This window comes from Drosophila gunungcola, chromosome 3R (genome assembly GCF_025200985.1).
Source record: "Drosophila gunungcola strain Sukarami chromosome 3R, Dgunungcola_SK_2, whole genome shotgun sequence".
NCBI lineage: Eukaryota > Metazoa > Arthropoda > Insecta > Diptera > Drosophilidae > Drosophila > Drosophila gunungcola.
This window is the reverse complement of record NC_069139.1, coordinates 4,592,984-4,606,593: the sequence shown is the minus strand read 5'-3', so window position 1 is coordinate 4,606,593 and position 13,610 is coordinate 4,592,984. Positions and strand designations below refer to the sequence as shown.

The 13,610-nt window shown below is 36.0% G+C and overlaps 1 protein-coding gene across 8 annotated transcripts in view; it reads left to right on the top strand.

Annotated features, from left to right (window-relative positions):
• Positions 1-13,610, top strand: part of LOC128262226 (protein held out wings) — a 38,992-nt gene that overhangs the window by 24,297 nt on the left and 1,085 nt on the right. For 2 of the 8 annotated variants that reach the window (XM_052996356.1, XM_052996374.1), the window contains exons 4-8: positions 5,255-5,371; positions 6,955-7,095; positions 7,488-7,584; positions 7,857-8,201; positions 10,605-11,100. In XM_052996356.1, coding sequence (XP_052852316.1) covers positions 5,255-5,371; positions 6,955-7,095; positions 7,488-7,584; positions 7,857-8,201; positions 10,605-10,714 — 810 coding nt within the window. In that variant the 3' untranslated portion in view covers positions 10,715-11,100. Of the gene's footprint in view, positions 1-5,254; positions 5,372-6,954; positions 7,096-7,487; positions 7,585-7,856; positions 8,202-9,102; positions 13,576-13,610 lie in introns of those variants that run through there. The other 6 variants (XM_052996400.1, XM_052996391.1, XM_052996382.1 and 3 more) reach the window with 6 other exon arrangements.

Here is a 13,610-nt window from a genome sequence, read left to right as displayed (position 1 = left end):
GGGCCTTAGATTTTTCCCCATGATTTTCCAATATTTCAGGTGTTCCAATCTGTCTTTTTTCGAGGCCCCCTTTAGATGTCGGGTGTTATGTGCGGGCGTTTTAAACCGAGCGCTGCTTTCTCATAAATCATCCCATTTAATTGCAATCATTTCGGGCAGACAAGAGCCTATAATAACGAACAAAAATTCGTATAGGAAAATTCTGACATTTTCCTACGGTCGCCAGTCGAATTTCGAAAATGTATTTAAGCAAGACAAATGGCGTTCCGAGAAACATGGAAGTGCAACAAGTTCTTTGCAAAATGTTTATTGGTTTGCTGGCTTGTTAGTGTTTGTGTTTGTGCGCGCCCCGTCATGGGGTATAAATTTCAAGGCATTAGGCCCAGACACTGGCAGTCGCAAATAATAGCAGTTAATAATTTATAACGCATTCAACAATGTAAATAGAGATTTGTCAGCTGGCCGACAGGCCGACTACAACAATATGCCATGTAAATGGTCAACAATTTGTCAACCCAGCTCCAAATGCAGAGGAGATGTGTGTATGCGTTTATCTATCTATCTATGTGTCTGCTGAATCTCGTTTCTCTGGACGTGTCCAAAACATAAATGCAACTTAATTAAAGTCCCCAGCAGCCGAGCAGAGGCATTAAAACAGTTTACAATTAATTACAGCAAACTATTAACGCTGCGCGTTTTCAATGGGTGAGCATTGGTCTGCCTTTTTACATCTATCCATCCATCCATCCATCTCGTTCTCTCCGTTGTTCGCTGTCAGCGCTCATTGCTCATACGCCCCGTGGCGCGTCATGCGACATCCGACATGCGACATGTTGACCCACTGAGCCTGGCCAGAGTATTTCTGAATGATTTCGCTTCGTACTAAACTGAAATTATGCTTGACATTTTTTGTTTTTTCGCAAACTCATTTTCCGATGCTTAAAGTTAAAGATATGGAAGAGTGACAATCAGATGCAAAATATTTTCAAGATGAGACATCAATCTTTTATTGAATGGTCAGTAAAAATAAAGCAAAAAATAATAATTTTTAAATAAGATAGTTTAGTAATTGAAACTAACTTTGAGCATATTTTATGCTTAACCAAATCGTATAATTAAATAATGAAAAAAAAAAACACTCGAATATTGTTAATAATGTTTTAAATTGTCTGTAGGCACGAACACCCAAGCGATCTGATTAGAGATTAATTAATCAATTGTTAATAGATCCCATTGAGTTGAGTAAATTCCCTTTCCGTCGATTAATGCTGCGGTCGCACCCCCACACACACACACTACACTATACAGTACACATCAGTGAACCATTTGACATTCGATTCGTGTTAAGGTCATTCGGCTTTTGAACATATCGATCAAGTGGGAAATCGCGGCCATATTTATAGCAAATTATTATCCCAACAGCAGGCCATCATCTCCCCAAATCACCTTATGTTGCTTTTTGTTTCGCTTGTGCGCCTTTTTGTTTATTGTCTAAGCCGTTAACACAAAAGCCAATTAATCTACAAACTGCAGCAAATTAGTCATAAACATTGAAATGCTAATTACGTGCAATTTTTATGTACATTTTTGGTTGTTTGGTAATTTAATAGGTACAACCCCCAATGTCGTGAAAAAAAAAAAAAAAAAAACAAGAAAACACAGACAAGCGAATTGTGGCAAGCATTATTTTCAAGTTAAATTTGCTGCCGTTGTTTGTCATGTCAAAGTTTGATTTATTTTTCCGTGTAATAGACGAGTGTTTTGTGTAGCGTAATTATGTGTGCTAAAGTGTCTCTTTCTGTAGTTGTGGATGCGCATACACATGCCGTATATGTACTCTATATGCATAGTAGTAGCCGACTAATCTATTTGATCTATACCGACCCCTGCCTTGGTTGCTTATGCATTTCTGTTTCCAATTTACTGGCGAGCGCGGCTCAAATGAAAAGATTCGTAAAACTCACTGAGTCACACGGGCAACGCGATTAAAATCTGAACACTATAAAGTATAATGTTCTTCTACTCAGCTTCTAATGAAAAATTCCAAATATTCTCTTTGTGTGTGGTTTTCGTATGAAAAGTTTTGCGCACAATTGAATGGTCTGTTGTCATGGCCACCTTAAGACAGAGGGGTAATTCTTATCACAGCCTCCCGTGTGTTTGTTTGTTTGTTGGCTTGTACTTTCCTTTTCAGTGTTTTTCAGTGCCCTTTGTATTGTGCGTCGCAGTTGGCTTATCAATTGTTTGTACCTTTTGCTGTATTGAAAATTGCTGTTGTACAAAATGTATAAATATAAAATATTTCCCTTGCGCGCCCTATCTGAGCTCACAATCGGCAAAATAAAGCAGCAATAGCAACAGCAGAGCCTCCGCTCTCATAAAAGCACACATCCCCCGGTACACTATACAACATTCACTTGTACGCTTCACTTGACTACACACCACTTGACTTGCCTTCCAGCTACCGTTTGTCATCTGTCTTTTGTCCGTTTACAACAGCACTTTTGGCTCAAGTGCCGCCGGTAAAAGGTCAATTTAATATTACAGCCCCAAGTCCCAAAGCTTATACAAAAACAAATATATGTTGGTTTTGATATCTAAAATATATCTTCTTTTGGAAACTTTTAATGCGGCTTTTAATGGAAAAAAACACATACTTTCAAATTTAAGATTAATCTTATCAATTCACAATTATTTCGTTCCGTGTAGCTTATGTGTGACGTCTGTGGAAGGCACGCGTAATTGTTAGACAGCAGGAGCAATCAAACAATAGGGCAAAAGGGTTCCTTCGAAATCTAAAAATACCTATGGGTCTTCGGTATGAATTGTGCATTCTTAAGGGAATCAGATGTTTACATTGTTTGGGCTTCGAAATCGTATATTTTTATGAAATTAATTGTGTAAAAGAATTGTATAAATAAAGCATATGCTACTGAATTTAATGATTGTTATTTAAAGCATCCTTCAAAAGTAATGTATTTGGTAAAGAATTTATTATTTATTTATTATCATTATTATTTACATAAATCATATGCTAATAAATGTATTTAATGATTATTATTTAAAGCTCCCTTCCTAAATAATAAATTTCTTTTGCTGTATACATTAATTCTTTTATTGCACCATTAATTGTTTAATACATTTTTCAATGTTTTCCAAATAATGCTTTTTTTTAATGGCAATCGTTGCGTATTAGTGAATAATAAACCAACATTATTATTATTTGAAGCACACTACAAAAGCCATTAATTTCAAGTGTTACAATCTTAATCTTTATTGCCGCTCTTATGAAATTGCCTCTTTATTTGAACTCCTCCACAAACTCTAGAAAAGCAAGAGACAAAAGGAAAACCCTTAAAGCGCAATCATTTATAATTTATTTGGCCACTCGTATTTGTTTGGCATTCCTCAATATTTGTAGAACGCAAGTGGCAGCGCGCACCGTGGTAAAGTGTTGCAAGAGGGGAAATGGGTTTTAATTTCCTTTTAATGGCAAATGGAAGAGATCACTTGCGTAAACATTGAACAGAGCCAGGGAATTTTAATTAAGCAACTGATATGCAGGCGATAAGCAATGCAAATGTTGTCTTTTGCTTGCGTAGCTCACATTTTGTGCGAACATGTGTGTGTGTGTGTGTGTGTGGCAGCATAGCAGCAACATTTTGTTTTATTTGGGTCTAGCAACTTTCTCGCCATAGTTTTGTGGACTTCAATGGAGGTTAAATGGTTTTTCGCAAAATTTAATTAAAATTGCCGGAGCCATTAGGCATTAACTGCATTCTTCGCGGCAATTTTCAATTGATTCGATCTCAGCAGCAGCAGCAGCAGCAGCAGTGGCAGTTGCAATTGCAGATTCAGGCTTTTTAGATACAGATACAGATACAGAGATACAGCAGCAACAGTTCAGATTGACTGACTGACTGACAACAGCTGCTGCTGCTGCTGCTGCTGCTGCTACTTTGGCTAACTGCTGCCGGCGGCTTTCTGCTGTCGATGATCGCATCGCTGTGCACTTAACATCCCCATATCTCACATCCCATCACATCATCGCATTCGCATTCGCAATGGGTCTGCCCAGATGCATGTGGGTGGGTTACGCCCCCGGGGCGAGACCAGAACCAAAACTAGTTTAGCCAGCAATCCTACAATACTGTAACTCAAATGGTAATGTTTTTGATCTGGCCAATAAATCTAATTTATCGACAGGCCTGCGGGTCCGGACGGTGGTTGTTGCAATCTAACCAAAGTATATGATAATTGGGCGCCACGACAGCTTACGGTTGGGGTCACCTCATCGCCGATTTGAGGCTGGCGAACGTTGTTGGCCAACATGCCATGCACGTCCATCATCATCGACAAGCGCGTCAAAAGATTTTTGCACGCTCCGCTAATAGTTTTAGCAAAATTCTTTTGAATGTCGCCGCCTGGTGCACAGTGAAAATATATATTTTCAGTTTTACCGCTAAATTCAATTTAAATTGTGAATTTCAAAAAATGTAATGAATGTAATTTCTTCTTTAAGAAATATAATTGTAAATGAGACGGAAACATATACAACATTTACTGAAAATCAAAGTTAGTATCCTATATTTTGTTTAACAATTAAGTAACTTCTGTATTTTGTAATTTTTTTTTAAATAAAGCACACAGTACCTAAAATTTCCCCAAGACCGTTAAAAAACCAAAATCTGGCAACTCTGGTTTAAAGAACACGATTTCTAGTGGTTGCAACTTGTAACGCCTATTAATATCCCTTCAAACTGAATGATTTTGCAAATATTTGTAAATTATTTATAAAATAGGTTTTTTGATATTGATTTTTTTGAGTGTCATTGACTTGCTTACTGACTGACTGCATTTGGCTATATGCACAATCAGTTTGTATGTCTATCTGGCTGATTGGTTTATCGTGCCAAATTCAGGCGTGTCGCCGCGGGTCATATTACGATCGCCCATTGTTGTGCCCAAATGCTGTGGGTGACTCCAGCCCCAGCTCTCTGGCTCCAGCCTTCAACGAACCGAATCTGACCAGCGTCATACGCTTTAATAACTTCGACTTTGAACGGATTTGGCTTGGCATTTATGCATCCTGATTCACGAACCGCCGATCTAATGCGTTTTAAATTTGGCAAAAACTTTGAACTTAAGACCAACTAGCTAATTAGATCGTATTCGTTGATTCGCTAATGATTTCCTCTAATTTCAAATGTCTAATTTATATCTCCTCTCCTCTCTATTTTCATTACCATTCCAGTTCAACTTTGTCGGTCGCATTTTGGGACCCCGTGGCATGACCGCCAAGCAATTGGAGCAGGAGACCGGCTGCAAGATCATGGTCCGAGGCAAGGGATCCATGCGCGACAAGAAGAAGGTGAGTGGTGCATCGAATGGTGTATTTGAATGGAATCCAAATTCCAAATGGTTTGGCAGGAAACGAGGCATTACTGCAAGGCCAGCCGGATCACAAATTTGTCGTGTGCATTCCGAAGATATTCAGCCATTAGCCGAGCACTTTAAATTCAATTTTAATTATCGTAAATAGTGCCCGCAAATATGGTACGCGTGCATATGAAAATTCTGTTCGCATTCCGTTTCCGTGCCAAATGGGAATTATTCTTAATTATATAGCGAAAAATATGCCCTTTCTTTAAGCCTTTTTAATGGTTTGTTTCTGGCAAAGATTGCCAGTAATTAGAGTATTATTTATTAAAATGTTCACTAATTCCAAAATTTACATTTTGCATATCCTAAAAACATTTTATTTTTTATTTTTCATACATATATGCGTATGTTGTCACTCAAAATGCTCTGATAATTTAATTTCCCCTGACGAAAAAAGCAAGTCAAATAAGAAGAAAAGAACAAAAAAATGAAATGAGTGTCTCGAGACGATTAAATGTATTTCTGTAATTCATAAATGTGACGGGCCAAATGAGCGGCTGGCTGGCAGGCAGGCAGAAAGAAAAAAGAAGGCAGACAGCCAGACAGGAGAGTTTTTAAAAATTGGGATTTGGTTGCATTATTTTGATAATTTAGTCAAAATGAATGAGAGGACTCCCACACAAATGTCTGACTCATCGCTAACCGAAAGATTTTTTCCGTCAGTGACACAAGTGAAAATCGCAAGAATAGAAATGTTCTGTTTACTTGCATCTTTTAGATAGAAATAGACCCGACAACCGAAGAAGAAATTAGTCATAGTGCATGCCTTGCCTGAGGTGAGACCTCCCTCTAGTTATATTTGTTCAGGTTCTCTTTATTTCTTTTGCTTGGCCACTCATTCGAAGTGGCCAACAAAAAGGTCTTACTCAGTTCCTGATAAAACTTTTGCCGGCATTTGTACGATGTTCAGCTTGACAGTTGTTAATTTGACGTGGAATTTGCACTGGACTTCTTCAAAGCATTTTCTATTCAATTTGACCCTAATTGATTATAAAGTCTGTGGGTCACAACTTAAGCTCGATGAAGGAGAAATCGGAAAAAGTATTCATTATATTTCAAGCACGTACGCCACAAGTAATAACATCAGTGAAATGAAAAATTGCAATAATGTTTTTAGTGTGGCGTGACACGCCCACTATTAATTATTTTGCTCCCATTAGCACATTTACTTATAGATTCTCATTTTATTTTTCACATATTTTCGAATAGTTTATGTATTGAGAGCAGTGAAGAGAAGGTGAAATGATTGAATCATTAAGCAATTCAAATGAAATTTTACTGTTAGCATTTCACGCTTTATTGTTGTAGGAAATTCCTTCCTTGGCCTGTGTAAATATGCATTCTCAAAATCGCCAATAAGCAAATAGTTAAAAATAGGAACAGCAATTATAAATTGCTGAAGATCTCATACAAAAGAATAAGATCTTAATTGAATATCACAGAAATCAATCAAACTTATTGGGAGATTCTTACATTTACATGTTAAATTTCATAAATTTTGCAAATTTTCAGGAGGATGCCAACCGCGGCAAGCCCAACTGGGAGCATCTGTCCGATGACCTACATGTCCTGATAACTGTTGAGGACACCGAGAATCGTGCCACGGTCAAATTGGCCCAGGCCGTTGCCGAAGTGCAGAAATTGCTCGTGCCGGTAAGTGTTTTTCAAGTCAATTTAAAGAGCGAAAGACCCTCAAAATAGTCAAAAGTAAACTTATACTTGCCTAATAAAAAATTCATAATACGCTCGCGAAAAGCTTAAAGTAAAAGAGAAAGTAAAGAGAGAAAATAAAAACAAATGCGTGTTGCCTTTCCCACCTCCTTTGTCTATGTTAAATCGATAATAAATTATTAAATGATTTCTCAGCTAAACTGAAATGAATGTTAACCAATTTAATTAATAATGAATTTTCTTATATTATTTCTCATTCTCTCTACCAACAAATCTAATCTGCTTTAATGTATTCCGTTTAATACATTAAACCCCAAAAAACAAAAAAAACCAAAAACACAAACACAAACACAAACATACACTCGTACTAACAGCAAGCCGAAGGCGAAGATGAGCTTAAGAAACGTCAACTTATGGAATTGGCGATTATTAATGGCACTTATAGGGATACAACAGTGAAATCTGTCGCAGGTATGTCAACCAAAGCCTCTCTATATCTTCTATCCATCTAAAACCGAAATAACCTAACCCGATCTCCACTCAGACAGAGCTAAAAACACACACAAAAGATATATAATATAATATATATATAGTAACGAGAACTACCAGCTAAAATCGAATGAGCGAGAAGAGCAAGATTAACCATTAACGATTTTGCAACTGAACCTTTAACGAAACCAAACTGATTTAAATTCGATTTACATTTCTTTATTTTGTATTGGATATATGTGTACGACGACCAGCTTTTTCATGCGTTGGCTCTGCTTCTTATCTGTATCCCGCAGTGTGCGATGAGGACTGGCGCCGCCTGATGGCCGCCTCCGACAGCCGCCTGCTGACGCCCACCGGCCTGCCCGGCCTTGCCGCCCAGATCCGCGCCCCCGCCGCCGCCCCGCTGGGTGCCCCATTGATCCTGAACCCGCGGATGACCGTCCCCACCACGGCGGCCAGCATACTGTCCGCCCAGGCCGCTCCGACAGCCGCCTTCGATCAGACCGGCCACGGCATGATCTACGCCCCGTACGACTATGCGAGCTACGCCGCCCTTGCCGGCAATCCTCTGCTCACGGAATATGCTGATCATAGCGGTGGGTTGTTTGCCAGATAATCACACATATCTCATCCTGAAAATCACTCTGTTCCATCGCTATCTCTACATATATCTATTATGATTTATGCTCACAACAACCAAATCAGAAAACACACTCTAAGCGAAATCATTCATCTATCAATCAGGCAGAGGTTAGTCGTCTAAGAAGATTTGAGGGTTTTAGCTACGAGTTAAATTGCGAGCAATAATATAGCAAGAGCATATCGCCAGACAAGCACACATCATTTAACACACACTAGAGATACAATTTACACGTTGCGCATACGCCCGGTAGGTTTGTTTATCCTCTTAACACAGCAGAGCCAGTGAGCTGAAGCACCTAGTATTATTTCTTTTTTTTATTTTGTACACATGTTTCTTGGACATATTTATTTATTTTTTTTTTTTATAATATTTGTTTTGTTAATTGTCTTGTTTACACACCCACTTGACATGTGAAAGATTTAGATTTTGCATTTAACCATTAGGAGCTTGCATTTATTTTTTGTTGTTATATAGCAGGCTATAATGTGGAATTGGTGCAGGCAGTGGCATAGGCGGGGGGTACTAAAAAAGAATGATACAATATAATGTATTTTAAAACCCTGTTTAAGCCACTGATTGCATATATCATATATGCTGCATTTCATCTGCAAAACAGCTTGTCAACTTTTTCTGTTCTTTACATGACTCTAACACAATTATTATTTACGTTCAGTGCCATAAAGTATGCAATGAGATTATTTCACGCTTTTAACCTTGCTTCCTAAAATAATTCACAATTTTTATGATAAGCCTAACCAGAGCTAACAGAATTAAACAAATCCTCTTCATTATTTTTATTTTTATCCAAAGACTATTTTATCTTATATATTTGTTACAAACATAAATATTTACAGTTGGTCGATATATGCATGCCGGCTCCGTCTTTTGAACTTCTCTCTCTCTCACTCTCTATTATTTTTCCCTTGAACAACAAAACAAAGAATACGAAATGTAGAGGAAAAACCCATTGAAAATGTTTAGCCTAAAGTTATATAGTTACAGTCACACGAAAACTGGAACAGAATTATACACACCCACACACATAAATGTATAGACTGTATATATAAAATTAAATATTTACTACCTAGAGACAAAAACGTAAAAGTAAAACGGCACAACAAACAGGAAAACAGAAATACTCAATGAAAAAAAAAGAAGAAACAAATCAAACAAGAAAATTATTGCTCGTCAATAAATTTGTTTTTAATAATTCTTATAAAAATTCTTCTGTAGTTAAATAATAGGACGCAAAAAGGGAAACATTTCTGCAGTATGCAATATTGGCAAAAATAAGTGATTTTTAGGCCCTTAAAATGTAGTTGCTTTAATTATAACTTTAACTTTTATGATTTTCCACCCGAAACGTTTTTATATGAGTATATTCTAGTTGAGAACAACAACAACAGCGGCATCCAAAGCAAGTTGTTGATTTTCGTTTTTTGCAACCCATGAGTATTCAAATTAAAGAGGGCTATACTTTATCATTTTCTCTTCTAAATATTAACCCTATTTTAGTTTTGTGGTATGAGGGTCGAGTCTTAAGTGCAATTTAGTTAAGTATCTGTTTTTTATGTAGTTATTGTAGTCAGTGTTGCGATAGGGGGACAGTATTTATGCACAAATGTACCTAACGAAGAGCGAAAAGAGAACCGTTTCAATTTTTCCAGCCAGTGCCATTTCTCGTCAAAACATATACTTTGAACAGAATTGCAGAAAAGCTTTTTAAAAATTTACACACATATATTTATATATATATAGTATTTCTTAGTGGAAAGGAGCCTTGAATCATGTTGGTGCTTAAATAATTACTTCAGTTAGATCTAAGTTTAGTCGAGGCTCAAAGGTGGCCGTCCAAGAACAGAAACCATAATCCACAATCAATTGAATGCACGACTAGTCAGCAAGCTGGAGGAACAAAATGCTTAAGGAACACAATAATCGTTTCTAGAACTTAACCATAAACTGGAGACGACGAATACCTTAGGCTAAGCGTTAGCGGCTTAAAAATCACTTATTTTGTGGCCGAATCTAAAAATCAGATCCAATATCGAATACACAACAAGCACATATATAAACGACTCATTCCAAAGAAGCAGAGAATTTAAATGTTACAAAGTAAATGAAAAGAATACCGAAAAACAGGTCAATAATTCCCCCTCAGTTGGCAATTGGCTTCCAGCAAAGGCAGCACAGCTTCAGTTTGAGCACAGCAAGCATATGGTAGATGTAAGGATGTATGCAATATCTATTTAGACCTAAGCTGTATTTTGTAGCGAATATGTTCACATCTATTTATACATATAACCGATATGCCTATGCAAACATATATCTACATGTATCGTATCGTATATTTTAGTAGGCGCCATTAAGCAGCAGCGTCGTTTGGCGACTAACCGCGAACATCCCTATCAGCGAGCAACGGTCGGAGTGCCAGCCAAACCGGCGGGTTTCATTGAAATACAGTAAATCAACCGGTCCGCGGTCCAAATCACTAAAAACAGAAAGTTCAATTTTTTTATATTACACATCATAACACCAAAAGCAACTTAAAACCCTTTTATCAATCATTTTCGAGAAGAACAGAAAGAAAAACGAACAACAGAAGTCGAACGATTGCGTTGCCTGACCTTGGATTGCGTTTGAAAGGCAACCAATCGATTTAGTTCAATTATTTTAACTTTGCGCTATTTATTTTGATATCTATGCTGCTCATAAAGTCCTGCACTCCCCCCCAAAACCAACAAACCACACTGTATATCCGATGAAACCTGGCCGGAAACGTTGGCCAGGCCAGGCCGCTCTGCCCTGATCAGAGTTCCGCAAAACAATTGTCAAGCGCACCGCCTCCACAGGTTAGTTGTGTTTCTACTCCTCTATTTATTTTATCAAACTATTATTTTCTTTATGTGTTATCTTTCCCCCGGAATAAAATGCAAATGAGACTCATGGTTCGCTTGCATTCTATTTCGATTGCGATTGTTTTGAAACAACAAGCAAAACAAAATTTTGATAAAACAAAAGAACAGACACATGCAAAATCTATCACTCCAGACAAGCTCCTGGAATGAAGAGTTGAAATATCTTTTTATACGAATATATTTATACACAAATTTTTATATTAGTTTTCCTTTGTTTCCACGTTGACTTGTGCCTTTGATGTTTTACATACACGCAAAAAAAAAGTTGAAAAAAATATATATATATGAAAAAAAAAGTGAAGAAAAGGACTTCAAAACATTTTAGTAGATTTTTATTTGTATTACTCTCGGATAAGCCATATACCTTATTTAAAAACAAACAAAAAAACGCTCTTTACGAGATATGAATTTTACATGTGTATCCTAGACCTAAGTCCCCTGTTTAGCCTCTTAAGATTATATGATTATTTTGTATTATGCGTTCGAATGTAAATGTTGCAATTGAACCGAAAGTGTACCACAAAGAAATAAAGATCAATGATTTTTGTTGAAGTAAAAACAAAAAAACCTAAAAAAAATCAACACAACAAAAAACAAACAAAACAAAATCCTTACCAAGTCTTATGATTCTTTATTGTTCTACGAACTTGACTTCTTTCAGAACTCTCCTAAAATGAAATTTTAAACCAAAATCTAACGCTTTTTAAACTTAACACCCAACGAATAAATAATGATATTTATTTCTCGTATTCAATCGTCACACATAACTCATTGATCAGAAATATTAATAAACACTTCACTTTGTTTGTTTGCAACTCTAGTGACTAAGACAATTTAACTATAGAACCCAGACACAACCGCATTTATACATAACAAAAACACTCACCCACACACGTCCTTTGGGCATAACTCTATGCTTACCACCCACTCTTCGATTGATCATTAATCCCACCAACCCAACCGTCAACCAGACCAAGCAACCAACCAACCAACCAACCAACCAACTACTACCAAGATACCACCACAAGTGCTATGGCATATGCATTATAATTTATGTATCCTAAGAAGCGTATATTTGCATATCTGATACACGTACCTATGTGTACTTACCACACTTAATCTTTAAGCTTATGGGTTGCGGTATTTCCTGTCTATGATTAATTGATCTCTAGACTAGTTAGTTAATTACATAACTTGTATAACTCCAAACCTCACGAAATTGCATTGGCATTTGCTTAAAACTGAATGAAAAAGAATAATAGAACGGAAGGAACTTAATCTCTTGTCATCTCTGTGATTACCGAACTTTTTTCCAGTTAATTATTTTTAACTAAATATCCAAAGTTCATCGATTTATTATTAGTCCTTCAAACGCTAAAACAAGATCAAATAAAAGCATACCCCTTAAAACTGTAAATAAATCTACATTTTTAACTGAGCTAGATAAAATCACTAAAAATAGACAGCATTAATGTAAAGATAAAACATGTAAATAACGCTTTTTTATGTTATCTTATAATTTATTTATTTTAGCATTTGAATACAAAAAAAAAATAATCGGAACCCTGTGATAAGAGCTTATGCACCTGCAATTTTATGTAATCTTTTTGTTTACTTTATTTTCCCCTAATTATTACGTGATCAAGTTATAAATAGCATATTAAAACCATTAAACGGTATAAACATTTATTTTATAGCCAAAAAATAAAAAAAAAAACAAAATATGTGATGTAATACTATTGCTAATTATAACTAACCAAAGGCCAAGTTAACCAAAAACAAACAAAAGAAAACAAGTAAAAAGAATTAATCTCAAAAGGAATAAAAATCCTATCATGTTCTTGTAAATTTGAAACTGAGAACCAACTTAAATAACCATCAAATGTTGCATCAAATAACGTTTCAACAACACAAAAATATTCGCACTATCTACAATATCTATAAAAATATTTTAATATCCTGTCGATGAAACTCTAATGATAATAATGTATGTGTTTGTCTTTATTAAAGTCAAAAATGTTCAACGCATCATAAGATTTCTAAAATTTTAAATGATGCGCTTAGCATTAAGCAAAAAGTTACTAAACGTTTTCTGACAATTCTCCATTCAGCATGTTTTTATGCGCTCCACTGATCATACAAATACTAAATAAATGCGTGGTAACTTTTTGCGTCCATAACTCACATAACATAGGATAATTACATGAAAAACTAACTGCTAACCATAAAATATTAATCAAACTCTATTTCCACTTCTATGAATCTCTCTCTTTACATGCTAACTTAAAAAAAAAAAAAAAACCAAACAACACAAACAAATATATTCGACATACTCACAAACGTTTAATTAAAAAAAAAAAATGTATTAAAACAAAAAATGTAATAATATTCCAATGGAAACCAATCAAACATCCTAAACACACTACCAATTCCGCTCCTCCATC